The sequence below is a fragment of the Anomalospiza imberbis genome, chromosome 11, assembly GCF_031753505.1.
Source record: "Anomalospiza imberbis isolate Cuckoo-Finch-1a 21T00152 chromosome 11, ASM3175350v1, whole genome shotgun sequence".
NCBI lineage: Eukaryota > Metazoa > Chordata > Aves > Passeriformes > Viduidae > Anomalospiza > Anomalospiza imberbis.
Window position 1 is genome coordinate 11,580,712 of NC_089691.1, and position 27,753 is coordinate 11,608,464.

Here is a 27,753-nt window from a genome sequence, read left to right on the forward strand (position 1 = left end):
TTTCAGCTGAGCCAGAAACATACACAGAAAGGACACTGGTGCCTCAGGCTTTGGTCAACAGATTGGAGTTGATGGCTCTGTCCCAGACATTAAATACACTGTAGTTTTTAACAGAAGCCGTTCTTTAAGAGCTGTGTTGCAAGCCTGATGCAAACCCTTCATTCTCAGTTTCAGTGCAAACCCCCTTTTTAGGTGGGGAGACTCAGCTTTGATTCCAAGCAAAGGATGCCACCTACTGAATCCTTGCTACCATGAGCACAGCTTTGACCCTCCTGGCTCCAGACCTCTGGCATGATCACAAGCCAGACTGCAGTCCCAGAATAAATTCCTAGGAAAAGTAGAAAACAGGCTTGTAAAAACGAAGCTTTTCTCCCTGCTACTCTCTCCACAACCCGAAGATGTATTACTCACCAAACATCTGCACAGCCGTAATAATTTCTAGTTTTGCAACACTGACAACCTTAGGAGTATTAAAAAAACCTCCTCACATCTTTATTCCATTTTGGATTCATTATAATAAAGTCTGACAATATATGCTAGTACAGTACATTCTGCAACATTTAACCCATGCTCCCAGCTGCCGTTCTTAACTTCACGGCTTAATGACACAGAGTCAGTAGATCACAATATGACCCTGTTAATATTTTTTTAATGCCATTTTTACAAATTACAGCATAATGCACTGATTATGAGGATGAAAGGAAAGTCTCTACGTCTGTCTGGAAACCAAATAAAAGAATGTTTGAACATCTGTTCATCCTACAAATGTCTTTTAAAGCTTTGATTTTCCCATAATCATTTTGTTCCACCATTTCACCCTTTTTTGAATGTGTATCCAACAGCCTCAGGACAGTAGCCAGAGATCTGCAGTAATAGCGCATTATAATCAAAGTTCCTGGGCACACTTAGGTTCTCCCTTTGGAATTCTACATTGGGAGAAACACAAAACCAAACCCCAGTCATCATCAGATTCCCCCCAGCTGTGTATCTGACACAAACCTCTGCAGCAGGAGCAAAACCAGAGGACGAGGCTTGGTGACAGGGGCTTTCTGCAGAGGATTCCAAGGCACAGGGACAGGGCCGGGTGGCAGGTGAAGACACAGCCTGCTCCTGCGGGTGGGTCCATCAGAGCTGGCCAGGGTCAAAGCCTGAACAGAGGCAGCTCCTCAGTGCACACAGGAGCTGGGATGAGCTGCAGACCAAGAGCCTTCCCCACCTCACTGGGCTCCCTGCAACTGCTGGGGGAGCCCTGCCACAGATCTCCGGGGCAAGAGCAGAGCCAGAGCAAGGAAAAGCAATGAGTGAAGAAGGAAATGGGAGCACTGAGGAGGAGATCATGTCTGAGACTGAGAAGATGGAACAAAAATGCCAAGTTAGTATGCTAGTCTGGAAATCAAATGGAAGATAGGAGGAAGATTTTAAAAATATGTTTACAAGAGACTGGATGAGAAAGTGATGTAGGTCCAACTCTGGAATTATTGCTGCTCACTCCCTTGGAGTACCCGAAGCAAATAAACCATGGGACTCCCTGCACTAGGAGTCCTTTCAGCCAAGCAGAGGACTGCAAATCTAAGTGTTCAGGGTTAATGAGTTTTCAAAGGGATCAAGTTCCGTAACAAGACTCACTGATCCTGTTAAGGGCAATCCACGGTGTGGGGGGGGAAACATTCATCAGATAGGCTTTTGTAAAAATACATACCCCCATTTACATTGACAACCTCCTCTCCAGAACTACTCCAAAGTGTCTTAGAAATGAGAAAAGACAAAATCCTTTAAGTGCAAGGAAAACAGCTCTGGAAGCACCTTTCCTGATCACTCCCCTTTTCTTTTCAATACTCCAAATTAGCAACCCATTCAAAATTTGGCAAGGACACTAGAACTATACATATACAAGTGTAAGTTCCTTAGTAACTAGGCACATTTAATTAGGTTTTTTTATGCTCATAATTCTTAGACTAACCTGGGATGATAGTAACACTGTTCCTTCAATGTCATCTGTTTCTCTATGTTCCATCACTGCAGTATCTTAGGCAGAGGTAACAGTGCAGAGTACAAAACAGGATTTGATAAAGGCTTAAAAGAAAGATACCGTTATAAATATTCTTTCCAAAGACTGCTTTTGGGTGTTTGGGAAGAAGAGAGAAATGGGGAAGGAGAGGTGACAGGGGTGTGAAATGCATTTTTTCCATTACAGAAGGATACATTTTCCAGCAAGGCTGGCAGCACAAGTTACATTAAGCCAATAGCTGAAGTTGCCTAATTCCTCTGGGATCACACTGAAAGCATACCCCATAATCTTAAGGGATGTGCTAAAGCTTTGCTGGGACTCACTCAGCAGAAACTGTTTGGGATTATTGCACAAAGCACTAATTCTGTTCTGGTTTAAAGGGGGACCATCAGCCTAGTTTAGACATGAGGCTTGCTCTGTCTCACAACTGTCCAGCTGTAAATATCCTCTCAATAGCTGACAACTTTGCCATTTGTAGCCACTTTGGTTAACCAGAAATTAAAAGGAAAAGACTGGAAAAAAATCAGTATCATGTTAATGTGATGGACTCGTGCCCATCAAGGGATATAATAATATGATTAATAAGAATGAATGTAGCAATTATTTACCTCCATGTGCAACATGCACTTACATTGTACATATGGGCACCATCTAGAGTTGACTTCAGCAAATGGGTCACAGGCTGCTATTCAGCATCAACAAGCAGGTACTCTTTTTGTTCAAAAGGCAGGAACCAACATTTCCCATGCTGCCAAGCCCAAGTCCAATTTCTGTTCCAGACTGCAGCTTTCGTACCCATGGGATTGCAGTTAGTTTTCAGGTTCAGGTGTGTGTCCTATACTTTGTATGCAACAAGGAAGGGATATTACCAGCGCTCTCCTTTTTATGAGCCTAGGACATGAAATTGAGAGAAAGAGCTAAAGCAGCCATGAAATCCCTTTTTAAAAACTAATGGTTTCTAAAGCATCTTGGAGACACTCATTTTACAAGGCTTATGCAGCAATCTTCCATCATTATTTTAATGAAACAAAGCCCCTGACTATTTCCAGAGGCAGCTTTTTTCTTTCACACACAAAAGGCATTTTGGTTACAAAAAAAACAAAAAAGGAAAAAGAAAACAGTTTTTTTAATAGAATTCATTGCAGAACAGGCAGGAAAATAAAAAAGTTACATAAAATGTCACTGAAGATAAATTCTGAACCTTTGGAACTGCAAACAGAACAATTAAGACTCTCAGCTACACATCATTATTTTTAATATGAAAAGCATTTCTAGACATAAACTGTATTTATAAAAAACATCCATACCATCTCTCAGATAGCATCTTACAGAGTTACAACTGAAGGAATGTGGAACATCCATTTTAGGTTTCACCTGTTAAATACTATGCCTTCTGTCTCCCACTTTGCTCAAAGAAGTAAGCCTAGAATAACCAGCTTCACTTTGTGGGTCACATGAAATTCACATCCTGGCTTGGTGGCAAACTTCTAAATCAAGAGAAACTTCAACACAATTATCCAGGAAAACAATGCAGTTAGAATGTACACCCAGGGGTGCTCATCTGGCAGGTGAGATTCTCTGAGATGCCATAAAGATGCACATCACAGAGATGACAAAATAAGTAAATTTCAACAGAACAATATGAGACTGCAGAGATTTTGGAAGGGGGCACAGTCAGCACAAGCTTCCAGGCTCTGTTTGTGAGGAAGGAACAGGTCAAATGTGTTTGGACAAGAAACACATTACACCTCAATGCATTTCAGGGTCTGGACTTTAAGGTGTAATCAGAGGCCTCTCTTGTTTCCTCAGGATTGAATCATTTTCTTCTGTGTGTCAAAAACATATCTTTTAAAGACAAGAGAGATAGTAACAGGTTGGGCTGAATCATTCTTGCTGCTTTCATCCTCTTTGGTCATATCCCCCTTCCCTCCCTTAGATTTCTTCTTGGAGGCAGCAGTTAGCAGCATCTTGGTATCTGGCTTCAGCCCATCTGTAAAAGAACAAGAACACACATGACTAACACACTCAACATCACATTTCAGAGAACTAGAAAAAATGAGCAGGCATGTTTTCATCTGAAATCAAGCAAAGAAAACAAGAAAGTAAATCAAATGCATTAGGGAAGTCACATTTCTACATACCTTCAATATGGTAATTTACACAGAAAATAACAGAAGTCTTTAAACATAAAGTTCACAACAGTGATACCACAAATCCAGTGCAGTATCCTGAATCCTTCAGTGTCCATCTACAGCTTTTAAAGTATTAAACACAGGCAAGAATTTAAACAAGCCAGACTAGCTTGCCTGGTCTAAGTCTTTTACTTGGCAGGCCTTTCCTGCTATTTAGACACATACCCAAAGTTTCTTGTCATCACTAAGAATATTTATAAAAATATAAGTCATGAATACCAAACAACTAGTAAAACACTAAAATTATAGAGAGTCACAAGACTCAGAAGATTCTTGGATTTCTTTAAGTCTATTTTCTGGATTTACCTAAAGCACATTGCTTTTTTATAACTTGCACATTGTAAATTACACAGGTTTAGTGTTTGGTTTTGTTTTTTGAGGTTTTTATTTGTTTTTATTTTGTTAAGACAACATATTAGTTAGGGATTTCAACTTGCACTGCTTATTGCTTAGGGGCACTAGAATTAAGCTGCATAGTCTTTTGGGGATCTGTTTCTCCAGATATTTGTGTCAAACAAAGTATTTGTCCTTTTCCTCCTAAACAGCCAGAGTTTGTTACACCTTTATTTTTTCTTATAACTCAACACATTGGTAACATTTTAGATAAGAAAAACAAGATAGCAAAGTCCAAAGAAAAGCTGTAAAACAAGAGAGATGCAGCTCCTAAAAGACCACTCCTGAAGAAGCACTTGCATAAAGCAGAAGGCAACAAACTCCTCAGAAGCTTTTTCAGTGCCACCTGAATATGCTACAATGTGGTTTTCAGGCACTGGGCCAAAATCAGTTCAGGTATTTTTAACCTGTGGTGTCACATAACCTTATCTCAGACACTTAATCAGCCTCCCTCTCTTCATACTGAAATTCAGATGTGGATTCTCGTATCACGGCCTGACAAAAAGATTGAGATGCTTATGATTTACTGGAGACAGGAGGTCTATGGGCAAGGGGAACTGCTCCAGCTCAGACACATCCAGGGCCACTCACAGCTGATGGCAAGGGGACACAGCCCCAGAGCCCAGCCTCTCATCTTGCTGTGCCAGGGAGCAAATTGTGCCAGCAGCATTCCCACCGCACGGCCAAGGGAAGGCAGGAAATGAGGAAGTGTTGAAGCTAAACCAGGAAGCTGCCCATTTGGCATTTCACAACCAGAGGCTGTAAACCATCCCTAAGGCCCTGCAGTGGGGAGACTTTCACAGAGAGAGGGATCTTTTTTTTGGGGGGGGAAAAAATAAACCCACAACAACAATAAAAAACCCAACAAAAAATTCAAACAAAAAAAATCCAATAAAAACCAAACCAACCAAACACCCCCCCCCAAAAAAAAAAAAAAAAGGAAAAAAGTGCAAGGGTCCAAAAGAGGAGAAAATCAACATGTTTTGCACATAACTAAATAAATTACAGCCCACTCGAAGGCTGCAGGAGTCCAGCATCAAGCACAATCAACTTTGTACAGTTTTGCAAGATCATGCATTTCACAGTCATGGCAGCTGCTGTTTTCTCTTTCCAGATGGCAGGACACAAAAAAAGCAATGATTATTTCATTGTGAAAATAATTGAGACTGTTCTTCCTTGATGGCTGAGAAGTCTGATAATGACTATCTTTGCACACGTAATGTTCAATTAATCAAACTAGGTAATATGGTGTGGCGGGACCACATATTTATTATATGATTTTATTACATTGTAGAGTCATGTTTGATGCAGCTGTTTCGATTTTTTAATTGGATGCTTTCATATAAATCCCATTAATATCATTACCCTTACAATCACTCCATCTTCACTACGAAAAATAATTTATCACTACATGAAAAGCAACTTATTTCCTATTTGGAAAGCTATGAGAGCATTGTGGGTGCTGCTAGAAAAAAATAGCAACAGTCAAAAAAGGGGAAAACAAAATAAAAACAGCAGAAAGAGTGACCTCATGCAGCCTCACTCACTACCTTTGTAGGATTTATTTAATATTTTATGTTTTCTACTGTTTTGATCAACCTAATTGTAACTGTCCCTGCACAGGGTTTCCTCTGCTTTCCTGAGACAACCATTTATTTTTTGGACAAAGAAACATTTCATTTTGCTTTCTAGTTGGTTTCCCTTTCTGGGTCTTATCACTATTACAAATGTTGCTGTTACTGGCACAGCACTGTTTAAGAAAGATGTTTAACTAAATCCTTTCAGAAAGACACATTTTAATTAAAGCAAACAAATCCTAAAACACTTTTATTTATGTTAGCAGCCTTTGCGAGACGCTAATTTCCAAAAAATGGTAATTGGCGGAAAGGAGAGAGGAAGGGAGGAGATGGGGCATTAAAATTGCAGCCAAAATTTTCCCTTATGGGTATCTGAAGAACCCAGGCTGCCTCTGCAAGCCCTTACCCACAGGGACATGGCAGGGGTTGCCCTCTCACCCCACGGAGACCCTGGGCTGCAGCAGCAAGTCAGGGAAGTCTCAGCCACAAGGGTGAAATAAGCACCGTGGATAAAGTGAGCTTCAAACCCACCAGTGACATCAGCTTGGATGGCCCAACACAACTGAAACCTGGCACAGCATCTGTGGTGCTCAAACAAAGCATCTCATGTCTGAAAAACTCTGTTTTTGAGGAAAAAAAGACATGCTGCATGTGGAATTCTGCTGGGGAAAATGTATTTAAAACTGAGCCATCTCACCTCCTCCACCCTATCACTAACTTCCACATAGAAGAAATGAAGGTATACCTCACCCGCAGCACTTAACACCTATTTGGACTAAATAAGGTATTCCAGGTAAGAAGTTTACAGAAAAAATGGCAGAACGTGGCAGTTTGTACCAGTGAAGTGACAGGCTGGCAGCCAGAGGCAGCTCAGGTATTATTAAACTCACATGATATCTAAATTACCTAATCAGATCCCATGGCCCTCATTCTGCAAACAGATTAGGTGGCTGGCATCATACCCTGACAAATGGCATTTTCTGTTTTTCTGCTCTGGTGCCAGCAGGTCTCAGGGCTGAGGAGGCTCTGAGACAGGGAGCAGCACAAAGGAGCAGGCAGAGAGAGACAGGCACAATCGGGGTTTCATCTACCTCCGTGGATTTCTCACATTACACACAATGCATACTTTACATTTTACAAAACCAAGGAAATGAAGGGAAATATATCTGTCACCGAAGAAGACATCAGAGCTTTAATAGCTGAAATGACGGATATTTTTAGATGGAGGTCTAGTTTAACTTACTTACATTAAGGGTCTAATCTCTGCTGAACAATAGCTATGTTAGCTTGAACACATAGTGAGAAATCTGTTCCATTAATTAAGTGCTGCCTGTACTACTCGGATTTGTAGCAAATGTTAATAGATTTTTTTTTTCTTCCTCTGTTGGACAATTACTTTATTTTGCCAAGTTGCTAATGGATTAAATTGAAAAGGTCCACGTGTTAAAAAAAAGACTTTAGCTTCAAAGTTCTAAAAAATGCCTTGCATACAACAATGGAAAATACCTATGTATTAATATTATTAATGGGCCATCCTCAAAGGCACATAAGATATGTGAAAGCTTAGCAAATTCATTCCTTCCCATCAAAACCATGTCTGTAAGAAGAAGTGCCCAGACAAGGTGTTATGCAAAATGTACTTTTAGCATCCACCAACTCAGGTTAGATATGAAAATCTAGTTGCAAAACAGTGTAATTTACTTAATCCTTTTCAACTACTGTTAATAATTAACAGATAAAAATACAGACTCTTTAATAGCTTTGTCTCAGAATGGCCTGAAGGATTTAGTCCAAACTGATCCATTTATAAGTGATATTAATAAAAAAATGCATTTTCAAATTCAAATGAAAAGCAATACTAAATCAGGAAAAACATCTTCCAAGTCTAAAAAAAAAATTTCACATGCACAAAACAAAGGAAAACCACAGTATTTTATACCATTTTCACAAATAAGTAGCTAGCAGCTTAGTGATTTGCATTATCTTACACAATTAAATGAATGGCAGCGTCGAGTTTTACAATTGCTCACACAAGAAATTTGCATGGAAACACAGAGATTTTAACCACTTCATATGGAAATTCCACACTGTAGAACTCTGGACACCTTCTTGTGTATAGATTAAAATCCAGTTTTATCTATACACAATCAATTCAGCTCCCCTCCCTCCCTCCAGGGAAGTTACTCCCATGGACACAAGTTCTGCCTCCCGCAGATCTGCGCTGGGCCCGGGACAGGCTCCACATCAGCCAGCCTGGAATGCCAGCCCCAACACAAATCACAACACCCACACACAGCACCATAATCTGGTTTACTTTTGCTTTGTTTTTACTCCTGCTTCAGCTGGAAGGAGGATGAAAGCGGACATGGTATCTGCTCCTCTAATTCCTTTTGTTCACCCAACAAACAGCAGGGTGAAGGAGCACCTCTGTGCTTTTGCCCCATATAAATATTTATTTCATCTATTACCTGCAACCTTGGACTCTACTTTGCCTTTTACACTTTTAACTTCTCCACTACACAGTCTCCTTCACTTAATACTGTCATTCCTTATCAACATCCCTTGTCAGATTTGTTGACTTTTTTCTTATTAGCCTTCTGCTTCCCTGCTCCTTCAAAAGGTCTCCAAGAACGGTACCCATTCTTTCTTTCTGAAGTTCAACTTCTTCCTTGACTCAAAATTGCACTTGCTATTCAGCCCTTCAGGAGTTTTATCTCTCTCCCCCTTTCCCAACTTAATTTTTCAGATTTCCCATCTCAGAATTTCCATTTCCTATTTTCACAGTTCTCTTCAATATTTAGGAATAGTCCTGTCTCCATCAAAGCTAATGAAACATGTGTTTGAATGCAAGATTTTAAAGACTGAATACCAGACACACTTTAGATGAGAAGCAAGATAATACAGTATCTCCTTGTAGCCCAGCCAGAGACAGGAGCGATTTTTAAGCAACTGATAACCCATCATTGAAAACAGGTGTAATAATATAGGTGCAGGGCATGCTTTCCAGCACAGCCAGGGAGAATAATTTATTTTGCCAAACTTCAACAACTCCCTTCTCTTGTGCAAACTTGTAAAAAAGGCCTATTGCTCACTATGTTGGTGAACATGAAAGTATCTGCATGGATTTTTACACAGTTTTCTTACAGTATAAGAATTGTAATGGGGGGGGGGAATCATGTTAAAAGATTTCAATGCTCCCAATTAATGAGAACTTTGCTTTCAGGCCAAAATGAAAAGTTCATCCTGCACAAGTACTTGCCACGGTTTGCTGGAAAAGCACTGGCCCAGGATCCTCACCGTGCTGTTAGGAAAAAGCACATTGAGGCTACACCAGCAGCTACCCTGGGAACAGAAGACATTCCTTCCTTCATTACTTATTAAGGAATTGCTAGACCATTCTTGACTTGCTGATACTATTGCCAAACCTCCCATTCCATTCAGGAATTTGTGAGCAGAGTTTCAGTGGGAAACTGGACTTGATTCTCCCTTCTGTAAACAAAATATCCTATTCACTTCCCTAGAATGCTGCAGGTAGAAGACTCAGCTACATACAACTTCTTGTTTCCTGTCAATATTCAAATGTTAAAAATGGACTGAACATCAGAGAACAAGTTAACATAGTATATTTGATGTCGGAAATAATTCTTATCCGAGGCAAACGTAACCTTTTAATATGACAGGCAGACATTTTTCTTTCCTCCCAAGGGAAGGAAAAAAAGAGCAAAACTTGAAAGAGGCAAAGTGTTGGGGATAATCCTCACTCACAATGGATTATTGGTAACAGCTGGTTTGCACAATTTCAGGATTTCCTCAAATTGAACTCTCAGAACCTGAACCCTAATTACACAGTTAGAGTGTGTGCCTGCATCAACTCTTGCTAACAGAGAGTACAAAAGCTGGTTGACCTGAAAATCAGAAATAATTAGAGGCCCAGATGGAGACATCCATGCCACAGTCTGATGCAGAGGGGCTTCACCAGAGAGTGTACAAAGACCAGCCTCTCCCTCAGCTTACTGCAATGATGTACCACTGAAAGGAAATAGAAACTTTCTGCCAGTACTGCAGGACTCAAGAATCCTGTATTTCAGCACAACACAATTAAAAACTAATTAATTTTTCTTTTCTTGCAACAGCTATATATATTTATCCATCCTTAGAAATATCCATTTTTAAATAAGCATAGTTACCTGTGTCCAAAGAAGTTCAAATAGAGTAGTACTCCTATTTGTTTCACATTCTGATTAACTTTAAAATAAGAATAAACTTATCACTGGTTTCCAGCAAAATTAATAGAAATACCAGTGTTATAAGAACTGATTCTCAGAGTCCCACAATACACAAGAAAGCACACACTTGTTTTCCAACTAGGCCCAAAACACGTCAGCAGTTCTACAAAACTGTTTCTATACACCGTAAGGACTTGAAAAGCTCATGTAATATCTCTAAAGTAACACTCTGGAGTTTTGATTTAAGCAAAAGGCAGAAGCATTCCAAAATGAGAGGATCTGTTTGCCCAGCCTCCCCTGTTACAGTTATCTCTGCAGTCAGGCAGAAAGGACGAGAACAACAAAATATAACATCCTGCTGCTTCAACTCCTTACATCAGTTAGCAACTCTGCTTCTCTTCTTCTCTCCTAAAGATACCCCAAATTCTACCTTTTGACTTTATTTATACAATTTTGCACCTTCAATATCCCAGAAAAAAAAACAAACTAAAACAAAAACTAACAACAACAACAACAAAAAAAACCAAAACAAAAAAAAACCAAAAAATAAACACCAAACACAAAAACAAAAACAAACCAACCCAAATGAAAAAACAAACCCAAAACACCAACAAAACAAAAACCCAAACCAACAAAACCCCAAACTGATCAGGAAAAACAAGATCTTTGTGAGCCTTCCAAGGACAAAAATACTATGTTACTGTACCTATAAACACTATAATAGGGACCTCAAATGCACCACACTTCACCTAGTGGACTGGATGACGGGTCATCTAGAGACTGCTGATCCTATCTAGCTTGGCATCCCACCTGCCTATCATGAATATATTGTGCTTTAGAAAGAGCTAACTGGAGCCCAGGATCAGGCAGGAATTCTCTACCTGACATCAGGGTCAACACCTATAAATCTTTTCTTGGCAGAAGATGCAAGTTCTCTTACAGGAGCCAATCGACTCTGTTGCTAGGTGTTCATCACCATGATAACAAATATAATATGATTACCAAGACAATTTCAGTGTAATAGTTGACCAGAGATTCACTCAAAAAACAAGGGATACATACTCCTTTCCTTGCTACCCTCAGGAGCTCAGGATTTTAGCTTCAATTACTTCCACAGATCAGGCAATGAATTTTACTTACGTAAATCCCTTCATAATTCTTCAGTAATTCTATTTTGAATTCACACCACCTTTTCCACATCTCTTGTCAGCTCTCTCAAATATTCTGCTAGAGTTTCAAACTCCAGAGAAGAGTATTTTTTCTTTTCTTCTCTGGCCAGTACAAGATCAGTTATTATCACTTTGCCTGGCTTGTGAATATTAATAGGGCTACAGCAAGAAGTTGGCCAGGGAGCAACCAGCCTCCAGGAAGACAAGAAAGGAGACTCCTTCCTTCCTTCCAAATGTGCTAAATCCTCAGCATGGTATTTGGGATCTACACAAAACATCCATAATTCTTTGTATGATGACAGACAAAGGGGGAAAAAAAAAAATCTTACAGCCACTTTGAGCAGAAGTAGATTGCCCCATGTCCCACCCAAACACTGTTGTGACAGCCAGCCTCCATCAGACTGCTTGGAAATCCTTCACAAATAGAACATCTTCCCATAAATTGGGGAACAGCTGCCCTGTACCACATCAGAGAAGGCTGCAGCTCAGTGGTGAGCAGGATTGAATCTTGTGTATCAATTTAAGTTTATACAGGCTTTTGGACTGAAAGATATTATTACAAGAAGTGGTACTACTGGAAAGAACATGGATTTCATTATGGGCTCCTACTTTGCAGGGAAAGAGCCAATCTTCCCTGATGAGGAAGACAGAAGCTGTTTTAATTTAAGAAGCTGACCTGGGTGAAGTTCAGGCTGAAGCTGTATTTGGAAAACTCTCCCATCAAGCCGGACACAACCCTTTCAAGCTCAGTGCCAATTCCACACAATGGCTTGAACTGCGCTCTCTGGCAGTCCTTAAAGGCACATTTTGTATCTTGGCTTTTGCTGCAAGCAATCAAGAAAGAATGCAAGAAAACAAAACTGTTTCCCAAGCACTGTTTGCTGGTGCCATAATTAATATAATCAAACAATTCCACAAATTGCTTCCAATTGCTGGCGTCACTTTCATGTGCAGAGCCAGACTTTCAAAGAAGGGCCCTTCTTGTCCTACATCCTTACACTGGTAACCCTCGCTTCACACAATAGTAAACAAGACCTCACTAAATAGTAGAGGGTAATTTGTACTGTAATAGGTCCCCAAGGCACCATGGACACAATTTGAAATGCCATCTAATTTTTCTTTTTAATTAAAAAAGCAGTTACTATATTTAAACAACAACACAAAAAAGTTCAGAGGGGACAGATTGGAGTTTCCCACAGCTCTCTGGGAGTTTTCTCAAGGTCAGGAAGAGTTTTATAGGCTCAATTGGTACACATTTTTTTCTTTAATTAGTCTGCCATACCTTCTACATGAAGTCAGCGTCTTGATTTTCAGTCTGATATTTTTCATATTGCTAAATGCCGCACAGACTCCAGCACCACACCGTAGCTGCTGGCTTCTGAGTGAGTATCAGTGGTACACTTCCCTGTGCTTCCCTTGCCTGCCCCTTCCCTCCTCTCTTCATCCTAAACCTGTCATCCACACTGAGGAGACCTAGATAACACAGTGCATTGAGGATGCCATTCATTCAGCTTCATATTGCTCAATTTCCAGCAAGATGACCAGGATATATTATCTGTTTTACCAAATTTACCTAATACAACCACATTTTTAATCTTGTTTTTCAAAAATAAAATGCAACTATTAAACACCAGGTACAAATGGACCACTGTCATCTGAAGCTACACAGCAGGACAGATTTCTGAACTTGACAAATCCCCATCATGTATCACACCACTGCTCTGCATCCATCTCATTACTTAAGTAAACCTACACAAGGCCACACACACTTTAAAAGGACATTTGCAGTTCCCACAGTGGGTTTTCCAAAATACACCAACATAGCCTTCAGCCCTAAATGACAGCATGGACATGAAGTGACATACTTAAGGTTTTAATTTCTTGGCCAGTTGGCCATCTTTCAGCAGAAATCAGTTGAGAGCACCAAACCTGACCTCATTTTATAGGCCAATACAGTTGCACAGTGCACCACAACCCTTTGTCAGCCAAGTCTTCCTGGAACAACTTCCCTAAGAGCAGAGAACTTTCTACCTTGCACTCTTGGAACACAACTATGAGTTGTACGCTCTACAAAACTTTGTGATTCTGTGCAGCAGGGACTAACCTTAATACAGGTTACAGGGAGACTCCAGAGCACTGTGCACTAGGGCTAGGCTACACAAATTAAGTGTATGCACAAATCAACTGTCAGAGCTAAAAGACAACCACTATGATCATATTTCTAGCCTCAAACCCAACACTGTTCCACTAGCCTAGAGGAAATTTTCAAATTAATTTCTGCATGGGCTTTCAGTACAGTAACAAGGCTGCAATTATGCCAGCTGATGTATCATACCAATAATTATTACAACTCTATTCTTATTTTATGGCCACTCAAGGTCCACAGAGCCATTGAGATCATGCCTAAGTGCTGTAGCATACTTGCAGGGAGAGGCACCACTCACACTGGTACTGTGATTTCAGTCCACACACTCTTCAAGCTCCCTGAAGCAAAAACTGAATGCATGGAAAATGCCCAGTGCATAACAGGAGCAACTATGAAAAAATAATGGAACTAATAAGGAATCAAATTATTTATGTGTATAAATGTAATGTGGGAAGCTTGGGATTATAGGCAGGCTCTTCTTACAATTCAACAGTAGAAAAATTACTGGCAGGTCCGCGTGAAATACCCAAGACCATTCAAAACACTCAGAACAGTGGCTTGAAATCACAATTACTGTCACTGGATCTCCTATGCTCTCTCTCTTCTGGCAGAGTACTAAGAAACATGCAGATATAAACACAGTAGAATCTGGGAGAGTCTATGACAACTGTTACACAAGGACAAATTTTCACAAGTTTTATTGTTGAGGTAGTCCTTGCTGATTAAATTCTCAGATGAAGAGGAACAGTATCACTAACGTGTCCCCAGATAGTACAGTCAGGTGTGTAAAAATAGATCAAGGCACCACTAAGCACAGGCGCTTTCGTAATTTTGAGAACCACAGAATATCCCTTTGGCACTAAATTTCCATCCAGTGAGGGAGTTTCTCAGCCCAGAGCCACTCAGCACTGGGCCAGAAGGCACTTTTGATTGTGTTTTTGTCAGCACTCCAGGACCTATTAAACAGCAAATAAACAAAACCAACAATGCTCATGTTGTGTGCACCAAGGTGAGCAGAAACAACTGAAAACATGTTTTGCATTCAACACAAGGGACTAAACTTCATCATCCCAGTGAAAAGGGAACAACAACAACAAAACCTGCAGCAGTGCCCAGTATCTCCTGCAGCAGCCTCTCAGAAACGCACGCAATGCGGAAGAAGCCCAGGTTAGCAGACCTGACACAGAATCAAAGGCAGTTCATTACAAAGCAGCTCCAAATCAAAGTGCTCAATCCACAGGCCTGTCTGTAATCCTCCCACCTCGCCCCAGACTCTCGATGTGGAGGAGGCACCGCAGCAGCCAGTTAAGCTGGACCAACTCCACTGACATATCCCAGGCATCTGCTGCTCAGCCCTGGTCCAGAGTTTAAGTTTGGTGATATTCATCTTTCCCAAGGCTGCCTTTTTTAAGCAATCCTGAACAATGGGACTTCAGAATAAAGACGAAAACATTAAAAAATTTTTTTTAACTTCTAGGCAAGGGCCTTTAAGGCGATTAGAAGGGGAGGGGGATTGGATAGCAGCTTTTGCTTTTTCATGTTATGTATATTGTGTGTAAACAAATATGCAATTTGCTTTAAAAAGATAAGGTGATTAAATTTTTATCGGGCTTGTACTCTGTTGTCACCACAACAAAGAGAATTAGGAGGAGGAAAGAAAGGCCTTTTTATTTGAATTATGCTCTTACCAGAGGTTCTCTACAGCACAGCTGTAAAGCCACTCAATGTTCTCCAAACAGGCCCTTTGATTACATTTTATTCAACTTGTTTGCATTTGGAGCAATCGAAAGGAAAAGAACGCTCCACATTTTGATGTCTTAATGTTCCTTAATACCTTCTTTAATTTATATTAAGCTTCTTAACTAGGGTGATGAATTCTTCAAAAACAATAAAGACCTAGTGCAGAAATCTTCCACACACCATGAAAATTGAAATTATAATGTATTCATGGCTCTTTTTTTGTTATAAAAACATTATTTAGAAGAAAGATTTAAAGCATATTAAAAAAATCCCAAAGTTGTATGAAAATTACTTGATCCAGAGAAATAGAGGAAAGTTCAAACTAATTATTACAAGGGAAATAAAATGTTGTAGGAGGTGGAGGAGAGTAAGCAGCATGAGAGTTTTGGATTACTATGAAGTTTTCAGTCTTTTAATAAGCCATAAATTTCTACTCTATGGCTTTCTACCAAAAAGACAACCAAACAAATAAAAAAACAAACAAACAAACAAAAAACAACAAAACCAAAAAAATCACAACAAACAAAAAACTCCACCCACTAAAAATTTGTATAATTTTGTTTTACCAAGACAAAATCAAATGTTTGCCAGTTCTTTCTCCTTTATTATTCATATACTTCTTCCCTAAAATGACTCTTCACAGTTCCACAGCGTGTTCCCCTCCCAGTGTTGTTCACAGTCTGCCAAGACCAACAGCCAACAGTGAAACGATCGTGAAGGGGTCCTCAAACACCCTCAGATGCAGCAGCTCCACGGGGCACACACGTTCCTGGGTGAGGCTCCCACACTCAAACCCCATCCACAGGTGGGTCTCAGTCAAACACGAGGGAAGGCTGCATGAGAAAAGCAAGGCTCACTCAGTAAGTGGAGGCCACTTGAGGGACAAGAGCGGACAGGTTTGTTCTCACTGGCACTGTGTTTTCCAGTTATAGTGGATGTTCAAACACTAATTACCTGGCTCATGTATCAAAACTCATTCTCAGCAATTCCAGTGTTCTTTAAGAAATCCCTTCTGCAGAAATGAACACAGCTTTCAGTGAAAGCCCATTATGGACTTCTACATACAAATTATGGACTTTACATACAAAGCAGCCTTAGTAAGGAACATCCAAAAAGGTGTAGTCTGTCTTTATTTCCCAATTTGTCTACTGTTTTACATTTCTTTTTACGTAAAAATGGTACATTCTAATTTAACTGCTTTAAGTTTTCAGCAGTACATGTGCACCTGTACATGTACAGCCACAAACCCCTCACTTTGCTCCCCCTTGTCCTCTGCAATAGAAGTCCAGAGGCAAAAAACAAACCATGGCTGGTACTTCTCTGACACCAATACAGTGCCCAGAGCTGTGCTACAGTGACTGGGTGCCTGGGTACTACAGCAGCAGAGAAATGAGCTTCCTAAGTGAATACATAAAATCCTCAAAATATTCTTGAAATAAAAGTTTTCAAAGAGAACAGACATTTTGATCTGGAACAATTGTCATTTTTTGTCGACAACCACTGACTGCTCACCTACATTCTCAGAGTCATGTTTTTAAGCAAATTCCAGGAAAGCAGAGTTTAAAACCTGACAATAAGGCCTGCCACATCTACAAAACATTTGTGGGAAAGCTCACTTAGCTGTACCAGCAATCAACTGGCCACAATAATTAAAACAATTTAAAAATTCACATGCTGCATTGAGCACAGAATAAAACAATGCTGATCCTAATCTAACACTGATGGCACCCTGGTTAGAACAACACCTTCCCCTCCTGAACAAGTCACACCACACCAGCACAGAGCAAAACCCAATTCAAGAGTGAATATGGATCAACAGATCAAAACTGAAAAACACCTGAATACCAAGAAATTGCAGACTGTGACTAAGGCAGCAGAAAACAGCTTTACAAACCACGTTGCTGCCTTCTGCTATGGTGGAATGTTTTCTTCACAGCTGTCCTGCAAAGTAATCACTGCTTTTGCAGTGAAACAGGAAGCAAGAGAGAAAGAGACGATACAACACTAATATAAACAGTTATTCAAGCACAATAATTATTGTAAAACAGGTAATCATGACTGTATCCCAACTATTTAAACTTTCATCTGCAGTTTTAAGGGAGCAAGTACCAAATTTACATATCCAAAACAGTATTTTATGTATGTAACCAGTTAAGTCTTAACTGCTGTATCTAGAAAAGCTCGTGCCTTTAAGCACAAACGATTCATGAATTTTAATTTGTTTTAAATGTTGAAAAATTCCATCCAAGTAAATTCAGTCAACAAGCCAAATGATGAAGACATGTATCTGGCTTTTATTTAAAAAATAAAAAACTCAAGTCTATAAATTTCTTAGTCACCCACAAATTCTCTAGCAGTAAAAAATACTTTCCAATAACTAAGTTTTCTGCTTTTCTTTTAATTAAGACATCGTGCTTTTCGCATGCTCGTTGAACACTACTGAGCTTTAACTTGATTCTCTTTGTATTATTTAACTACAATATTTTTAAATGTTCTTATAGAAATAAATTAGCCAATGATTATCAGAAAGCAGGAGGGAAGATTTGCAGCATGGGACTCTGTAAGCTGATTCAATATTGTAAATTTCAAAAATGAAATGTCATCAGTCCACTCTACAAATAAAAATGCTTAAAATTGATATAAGCATTATTCTAAAAGTAACAACTTATTTCTATTTCCCTCCTGAATATCAAGACTCAGTGCAATATTTTCATGCCTTTTCTCAGTAAATACAAAGACCAGAAATAAAATTTTGAATATAAAAGTTAATGTTTTCTAATGATTCCTTTATAGTAATCAGGCTCCAAATAAACAGCAATGCCAACCAAGTTGAACGTGAGCAGTGATGTGTTTACAAAGGGACAGGCACAGTAGGTCAGACTTTAAATGAGATAGCACGAGCTGCAGAGATACAGTGACACAGACCTAGCAAATATTAATAACTCAATACCTCTATCCATGCCACAGCAATGCTTCCATTTTTCTAGGCAAGCACCCAAGGGCTGGGTTTCCTTCCTCACTGCACTCTTCCTGGGGCACAGAGTGTTCTAAAACCTAGTCAAGTAAATTATAAGAAAACAGGTACAGCCTCTGTCCAAGTCCAGGGAAGCAGATCGTATTTAGGCTGAAGGAGATTAGCTTTCCTGAACCATCACCCCAAGAGATTCTCTTCATCTTTCTGAAATTTCCAGGTGCTGATCACACTGTTTAGAAATAAGATGTAGGCAATTCACAGGGCTCTGATGCAGAAATTATTAACAAGTGTCCTGATACAGGTGGCTGGCTGGAACAGAACAAATTACAGCAACCTAATGGACAAGATTCCCACTACCAGTGCAAAGCTGTTTGAGTGTCTGGGTCCAAATTCGGCTGTGAAAGGGAAAAGTTTGGCAACTTAAAACGCAGAGTGTTACAACAGCCAACCCAGCTCCGTGGAACGACAACCTGGATTGGAGAGCCACTGCACATTTCCAACACACCAACTCCTCTGACTTGCACTGCCAAAAACATCCAACCCCCACAAATAAATACGGCGTTTCTAGGGAGTGCAGTAAAAGGCAGCATTGAAGGAGAGGAAAATAAAATTACAGAAGATGTAATATGATCAGCCAAAACACACAAACAAGAATAAACCAGCCCCATTACCAAAACCACAAAGGCAGCACTTTTGTGATGACTATTGATTTCATTCAATTTAGGTTCTAATACAGTCCATTTCAGGAGCAGGGGCTGTCAGATCTGAAGAGTTATTTTTCTTGACAAATAATTTTTAAATGTTTGCCATGTATTAACATATCAATGTTCATGATATCTAAATTACTCAAAGACAACACAGGAACATATTCAGCCTATCATTATAAATAACTTGTAGAGTGACCCAACAACAGCATGGAGTATCTTTTGCCCACTGAGTCTTCCTAGAATACTGGATTTTTGAAAGGGGGTAATTTAAGAAATATTCACATTCAAATTACATTTTCTCTGGTAGCTCTTCTACATCTTCCATGTAGCTCCCATTATGACACTACTCCAGTCAACTGCACTTCACAGCATCTGAAAAGTCATCCAGTAAAAGGAAACCCCATCCCTTCCCATTCCCATCTGTGTTCTCTATTTAGAGCTCTGATGTCTTCAGTTATTGCTCAGGGCAGAGATGATCAACTGCAGGTTCTATGATAGCAACCAAGAAGCCATTTACAATTCCAACAGCTGTTACTGATTTTTTTAGCAGAATTACGGCAAATCTGAAGTTCAAACCCCTCCTCCTTATGAAGAGGGGGAAAACAAAAAAAAAACATAAAAAAAAAAACCAAAAAAAAAAAAAAGCCCAAGAAAAGGGAAGGAATGGGGAAGTGTCATGCATAAAGGGCACAGCCCTGGCCAAAACCAGCTTTCCCTGTACAAAGCTGGGAACATAGAGACTATTACACCATATTAAGTCAAGGCCAAGGTCCTATCTTATCCAGGTTCCTTCCCTACAGGCAGGCAGCAGAGGGGGAAGTCTGCAGCACACCACAATATTGAGCTGTATTTTCTTTCTAATGCTCTCCATGCCCTGTAGACTGAGGCACAGGGCAGGGCTACCGCAGGGACTGCCCAAGGGAATGGTCCAGCTGGGAATCACATCTCCATGCAGGGTTAATGGGCCAGCACAAGCACAGCTCCAGCTTTATTAGGCTACTGCAGCTTTCAGGGATCAAAATGGAAGCAGCAGCATTCCCCCATCTTGCATACTGATGAGGGAATTCATCAAAGTGTTCATAAAAGTGTGTGTTTTACATGCAGTTCATCAAGGCTATGGATCTACAGGAGGTTTACATTAATACTTAGGCTGCTAAAATTCAAGCTCTAGTAAAAACTCTAAGGAGAAAGAAAAACCGGAGTGTTTACAAAACCTACCACATGTGCTCCCTTCCAAATAGCTTTAAACCATAAATCTTAACAAGATTTTCCTGAGGACAGCTATCCTTGAATCCTTGGAAAAGATATGGGATACTTGAGGAAGACATGAGCCTCTCTTTGGAAGGCAACCAGGTACTTTGTCCCAGAGACAAGACAGGTGCTTAGAATGCAGCAGCCTCTTCAACTCCCTCCCTCTGAAACAAAAGCAGCCTCTTGAATGCCCATAGTTTAGACAACCTGTGTGGTACCCAAGGCTGCTCAAGATGCAAGAGAAATTATCAGTCTTCAGACAGAAATGAACTAGTCTTATTTCCCGTAGGAGGTAAAAAGGAGCTCACCAAGGTCATTTTAGCAGAAGTCAAAAGAAACATAAACCAATTATTTTTTAGCATTTTGCTTCATATTTGCATGCATTAGTTTTGACCCAACAACTTTTTATTAAAAAAGGCAGCAGGAATAAAAAAAACATTTCAGGTATGACCTGCTCAACTTGCTACTCCAAAGTATACTTCTAGTGAACTTCATCAGAACAACAACAAAAAAAAAATTAAATAAAATAACCTTAACATTAGAAGAGTCTCTCAGTCAGCAGTGCTGACTTCAAATGAAGGTTAGTTTATGCTCTGCAATCTAAAATTATAATGGACAGGCCACTCTATTCTCAGCTTTTATTCAGTCCTATTTTACTACTTCAAATATATACTACCTAAATTTGTATACTCTTTAAGAGTAGTTAATCTTCAATTAAAATACCTAGAGCAGAAACTAAGATAACTGGTTTAAAAGGTAAAAGCTTATTGACAAAAATGTATTCTTCATATTGCCTTTTTTTTAATTCTGCATATTAAAAATGTCATTTTTATGACTTGGAAAAAATCTTCAGGAATAATGAAGGCTAACAAAAGACTGAAGAGCAGTAATTTAAAAAGCTCCATATGTAGCATCCTGATTACTGTATCAGTCCCATTTCCATAACGAAGGGAGAAGTCACCAAACTGCTGCCTGTCCTTTCTGGTGACAAGGAAAGGGCAAAGAGGACGGCGTGTTTCCAAGGCATCATCCTTCAGGTTCTAAGGGAAGAACAAGAAGTCTCCTGCAGTACGAGATGTGGGTGTCAGTGTCCGGCACTTTTCTGGAATACGGTAACCCCAGCTTTGGTGGTCCCTGCACGTGTAGTTAATTTGGAAGCAGCTGGGTTCAAAAGTTTATCCTCCCTTTTTGACCTGCAAAGGTTTAGTGTGTGGGCGTGCACAAGTGTGTACACCATACCACACAAGCTGAAGATGTGCAGCCACAGCACACACGGTGTGTGAGCCTTTGTGTGTCAGGGATTGCACACAGAACATGCTGCATCTTCCTAAATACCAAAACATCATCCAGTATACACTGGAGTGATGTGCACTGGATGCAGCATTCAGCCATCCCAAGCCAAACGTAGCCAGCCTTCAAAAAGCTTCTGGGATTTTTAAGTGTAATTTTAAAAGGATAAACCACTGAAAAAAACCTAATTGCAATACTACCTACTTAGATAAATAGATTGAACATGCTCCAGATAAAGTGCACTGACCAGTTCTGCAAGCCTGATCTAGATCTACACACTTTTATGCCCACCACAGGTACACCCAAGTAATAGATTCAACAGACCAGGAGTTCTCATATTCACAGTGCTTTCCAGCACAGACACTGCAGGGGAAAAGTGTAAATGAAGCTGGGGGTTAAGTAAGACAGGTAGGAAGACTAGAAAGCATGAGGAGGCTGGGGATCACTGAGCCCAGTAACTTCATGAGTAACTTTGACAAAAGTAGTCACAGACTAGTGGAATATTCACAGCTTGGAAGAATGAATGTATTCTCCAGCCAGCATCTGAATATCTTCTTGAATTGCTCTAAAGCACTCTACAATTGCAGGCAGAAATCTCTGATCTTGGCATGAAGGATATATTTTTCAACCATTTGTCATTTTACAGCTCAGACACAGAAGCAATTCAGTGTCTATCAGCTGAGCTTCAGTAACTGCAAAATGCTCCTCAGCACATCATATTCCCCACAAAACATCTTCACTGGGATTTAAAGAGAGATCTGAGGTTAGGAATTTATAGCACATTTGTGATGGGGTTTGAGCACTCAGACAGTCACTATCACTGAGATAACAAACAGTAACTCATTAATCCATGGAAATGTGACAGTATAGTTGAGTGCAGCAGTTTTCTCAGCACTTCTGTTATTTTGAAATCTTGAATCAATTGTTTACAGAAGCTCTTCACTTGTGTTCACAGCAGTAAGTGCTCTATATACCAGTGAATCTTTAATACTTCCTAAGTTGCAGCATGGATGAAATAGTGGTTTCTTTTATTTAAACGATAAAAACGAGAACATAATGGATAAATAGTTTATGGTGAGTTTAAGACACAAATTTTCAAACAGAACAAGCACTTTGTGTTTGTTAAAGTTTTAACTTTCAGTCAGAATTACATAACAATAACCCTATTACAAACCAGTTCCAAACACAACAAGGAGAAAACACTCTGTATGCAACACAAATCAAGTAAAGTATGTAGGCATGATGGCATAGAAAATAAAAGTTATTTAACAGAAGAGCCCATACATCAGCAACAAACTGGGAATTAAAACACAAGATGGAGCCCCAGGGGGATCACTTAACACAAAGACACTACAGACTGCAAGTCTATCAAGACCAGACTACTTGACCAATGCCAAAAAAACGCTCTCTCTTCAAAAGCTCCATGGACAAAGTGAAAAGTTAATGTTCAGAGCTATTGTGCATTTCAAACTTTTTTGTGACTAAAAAAAAAGTTAATCTATCTAGCTTTACAGGGAAATTTCCAGTTTTCAACAAAGATGTTTTAAACAGTGGTTTAGCATCAGATGTAATGCCTAATACATGAAAAAAAAAAGGTAAAAGCTCTCCAAGAAAAGAGAAACTATTTTCATTGTTATACAGTAATCCTAACATCTAGTCACAAAACCACTTCCTATTTTTGTTTCTACACAGTAGTACCCAACTACTTTAAAAAATCCCTAGACAAATGAAATAACTAATAACAATTTCAATATATTACATTAAAGCAGATAAATAAAACTCACGAAGCAATAAAAGAGAGAAGAACAGGCTCCCAGTGTCATGCAAGGCTTTGGGACAGGTCTATGGAAGGGATACCAGCCAGAGCTGCTGTGTGAGCAAGGACGGCATGTTTATTCTCTCAGAAATAAAATCCATTTTATGAGTATAAACTGGGAGTAACTACACATTTGATGGTTGAAATGAGAGGATGATTGAACCAGTAATTGTTGATCACAACAAGGAAAACAGAGGGACAGATATTGCCTTACAGAAGCCACCAAATTGTCACACAACTTTGCTCTTAAATTTTTGCTGCCCTATTGGGCAGACATTTAGAATGGAAATTAAGAAACCCAGGCCTAGGTAGTTTTACTTCATTGGCTTCCATCAGTTCACAACATTATTTCACCTCTGTCTCAGCTTCCCCACTTAGAAAACAGGGCTCCTAATGCTACAGTTCTTTATACAATACCTTGGAATACTGAGTCCTTTTTCAACCTAAAGAAAAGCTACACATTCTGTGTAAGTTTACAAAGTGTCATTGTTGATGAAACAGCCTTTTCTTTTTAATTCCATATTTAAACAACTCTGCTGAGGTCTGAAGATGTTGATTTATTTCTGATTTTACAAATTTTAAGAAAGGCTTTCCATGTAGTGTAATTCATGACTTTAACATTTCATCAAATATGCTTTTGTTAAGTGTGGTTGAGCAGGCACATTACTCAAGGTCATAAACTTTAAGTCAAATCACAGGCAACTGAGCAGCTCCTGTGCTTTTTCTATGGTCTCTGTGCCTCCACAGAAGGCTAATTATTTTACAACAAAACTTGAGAAGAGTATTTTTTACCCTGAAGCCATATTTGTTCCTTGTTTCACTATTTCTGTGTCCACAGCAGGAACTCTTGCCTGCAGTTCACACTTTCCCATCAGAACCACAGTGCTTGAACCATTCATACACCAGCAAGAAGAATCATGTTGAAGGTAAATTACATCCTTAAGAAGCATTAACTTCTGAGTGATGTGAAATTTAAACCACAACAAAAGAAAACATAGACACGGAGTTCAAAAGTCAAATAAGAATCAGAAGTACCTCTCAGCTTGCCTAGTTGTGGGTCTTTCAGTGCTGCTGGCAAAATAAAACCCAAACCAAAAGCCTACTGTCCTCTCAGAACACAATTAAAATGTACTAGAAAGAAAGAGTGAAAAAATCCAAAAATGAATAGATTGTATTTGCTAAACACTTGATCTATTTGTGTCCTTACCATATATATAATATATGTATATATAATTATGGAAAATTATTAGATCATCCAGAGAACATTTAAGATAGGATATTTCAATTTAAGACAGAATATTTCATGAAAGTACACCTTTGGTTACCTTTCCAGATGCATTTACAACTCTTATGAATTAGACAACGTCCAGTTTTCTTCTGAAGATTAATCCCTAATAGAGAATTAATGCAATGGATCAAAATACACTATTATGACAAGCAATTAAAAAAAAAAAATTACCAACAGTCAATGCCAACAGGCTTCTGGCTGACCCAATAAGTAACCTGAAAGACAACACACTGCAACAGCTCCAGGAGATGGACTTATACTGCTTCTAAACCAAAACTCTAGAGTCTTCTTCACTGTAGTGCCATAAATTTACTGACAACTTATCTAATATCTCTACATCTCTGCTCCACGGCTTTCTGGAGGGAAAAAAGAATAAACTCCATCTGATATGAGACAGGCACTAGCTGGGGGCTACCACTACCAAATGTCAGGGAAAGGACTTGAAACAGTTACAATCCATTATATTTATATTATGGATAGAGCAATAAAATTCTCATGTGAATATACAAAAATTCAAACTGCCCAGCTTTGCCCAGAATTTTGCTGGACAAGAACTCTGCATAAAATGTGCACATTGCCAGAACTCAGTCTCCTGAAAAAAAAAAAAAGAAAAAGAAAAAAAAAAGCCTTAACCTCTTTGCTTGTACTGAGCTAGGCACATATTGCTGTGTTATTTGAGTATATAAGCTGTTTGAATTAATTTTTACATTGACTATAACTTTCTTGACTCCTATGATTTTTTTTCTTCATCAGTGTAAAACTTGCAGAAAAACAGTCCTGCAAAAGTAAACAGTTTTATATTCTAAGCAACAAATCAGATGGCTACGATGAAAACCATTATTATTACATCAGCTCCATTCTTAGGACAAGCCCCAAGATGTGCTGACATAAAAAACAGAAGTCATGGAAATACAGAAACAAAAGTCTCAGGGCACTGTTTTGTACAAAAATAGATATTCCTATTTCTAGAAGGAAAAAAAAAAAAAAAACAAAACCAAACCAGCAAATGTATTGCTGAACTGTGACTTGTCTGGAAAAGGGAGTTCCCTGACTATATAAACTGTCAACCTCACCCAAAATAAAGCAAGTGGGTTGTTTTAGTTTGTTGGGTTTTTTTTTTTGGGTTTTTTTTTTTTTTTTTTTTTTTTTTTTACATCTGTTAGGACCAAGTGACCCTCTCGTAAGGGAGGTAAAAGTCTATTTTAATCTCTTCAGTTGTCCTGAAGTTCTTATTTTATCTTTGTCAGTTCTGCAGACTAGTCCTTCACAAGTACCCTTGAACCCAACCTTTAAGTTGTTTCCTACTCATGGCACTTTTCTGAGTATGTCTGAGGGACCAACAATCACATATGTTGGAAAAGGGCTTCCTGTGCAGAAAAAGACTCACACCCCCAAAAAACTTGGGATTAGACAAAAAATACCACGATACAATATCATGTGCCAGCAGTTTGCTGTTCAGGAAATCAGTCACTGAAAGCAGTGCCATAAAACACGGCTGAGCAAATGGAAAAAGAAGTCACACACTTTCCTTCTAGGTATTACAACTGTCTCTGGTAAGAAAAGAAGGGAGATCAGTAACTATACTGGAATAGAAAGAAAATATAACATGTAGTGGTGCTCCATGTGCTAAAAGCATTCACTTTTCAGGAGCTGGAACACATGGGGATCAAACGTGGCTCTCCCAGGGCAGCCAAAATGCACACACTGTCTTGAGTCAGTGCTGAGCAAAAGCCCATCCTGAAATCCATGGAACCTCTTTGGACACAGGACAGTGAAATCAAATGGCAGGGATGCTCAAACTGCAGCTCCATCTTCCTCCAAGCACTACATACAGCATTCCTTTGTATAGCCTTGGCTGCAAGCCCACTGGTTTCCCCACTTAATGCTGAGACGAGCTGCAAAGCTTTTATATTTGTGGAAGCACATTGAGAAAGTGCCTGAAAAGTGCCAGTACATGTCTGAAATGCCACTAGCCTGTACCATCTTAAATTCACATGCAGCATTAAGAAAAGACTGATAAGTAAGACTCATATAAAACAGGTTTAACGAACGCAATTTAATAAAAGAAATTAATTTATAACTACTGCAATCTTTCTCCTTTTATGATGACCAAATATGGGTACTCAGCATCAGCTTTCAGCAAGGCTGGGGGAAGGGGAAAGACTTAACAGTTGGTCACATTTAGTCAGACAAAGCTGGAAAGAGGCAAAAGGGTAATAATTTAGTGATGAAGAAACTCCAAAGACCTAGAAAAAGCATGGCAGCCTTCAGAGATGGGGCTTGCCAAAAGGCTATTTTGGGGACAGATAGGGCTACAAAGCTGCTATTAAACTTCAGTCCTTAAAATAAACCCATAAACTCAGAAAATATTTATCTGTAAGGGTGGCAGCCCAATAAAGGTTTTATGAATGTTTTAAAACTGCCCTGTCAAAGGGGCTAGCTGCTCAGTCACCTCCCTCCCTGCTAAAAAAACAACACAAGCAAGAAAGTTAGGACCATGTGTCAGGTTCCCAAGCAGGAATGACAGGACAGCCTGAAAAACGGCTCTGCACCTCCTGCACCCTCCCATGAAGCCAGCAGAGCACACAGCTCCCTGCTGGGAGCAGCGCCCTGCCACAGCCAACACCAGCAGCTCTGCACCATCAGCCAGCCCTACACACCTCCTCCAGGATCTCCTCTCCTTCCTGTGACTCACTGCATCTTGAGGAAGGAAATCAGTATATATGAACAGGGAACACCATGGACAATGGGAAAACACAAACCCAGTCTGGGTTTGAAGTTTAATTTCTAAACTCTTCTTGGATCCAGAGATGGTAACAACATTTGGTGTTTGTGCTGGCAAAATGAACCAGTCACTGTTAATTTGGCACTGGCTTAGAGAAGGACAGTGGGCAAAGTGTAGAGGATCAAGGAAAGTCCACTCTGGACTTTTCATGTGTCCCATTTTTGTTAACACCTAAAGGCTTTAAAGAAAAA

General features: G+C 39.5%; 1 protein-coding gene across 7 annotated transcripts in view; it reads right to left on the reverse strand.

Moving 5' to 3' along the window:
* Nucleotides 1-3,000: 3,000 nt before the first annotated feature.
* Nucleotides 3,001-27,753, reverse strand: part of EEFSEC (eukaryotic elongation factor, selenocysteine-tRNA specific) — a 126,354-nt gene continuing 101,601 nt past the window's right edge. For all 7 annotated transcript variants that reach the window (XM_068201934.1, XM_068201936.1, XM_068201929.1 and 4 more), the window contains exon 7: nucleotides 3,001-3,998. In XM_068201934.1, the coding sequence (XP_068058035.1) occupies nucleotides 3,814-3,998 (185 nt within the window). In that variant the 3' untranslated portion in view covers nucleotides 3,001-3,813. The remainder of the gene's footprint in view (nucleotides 3,999-27,753) is intronic.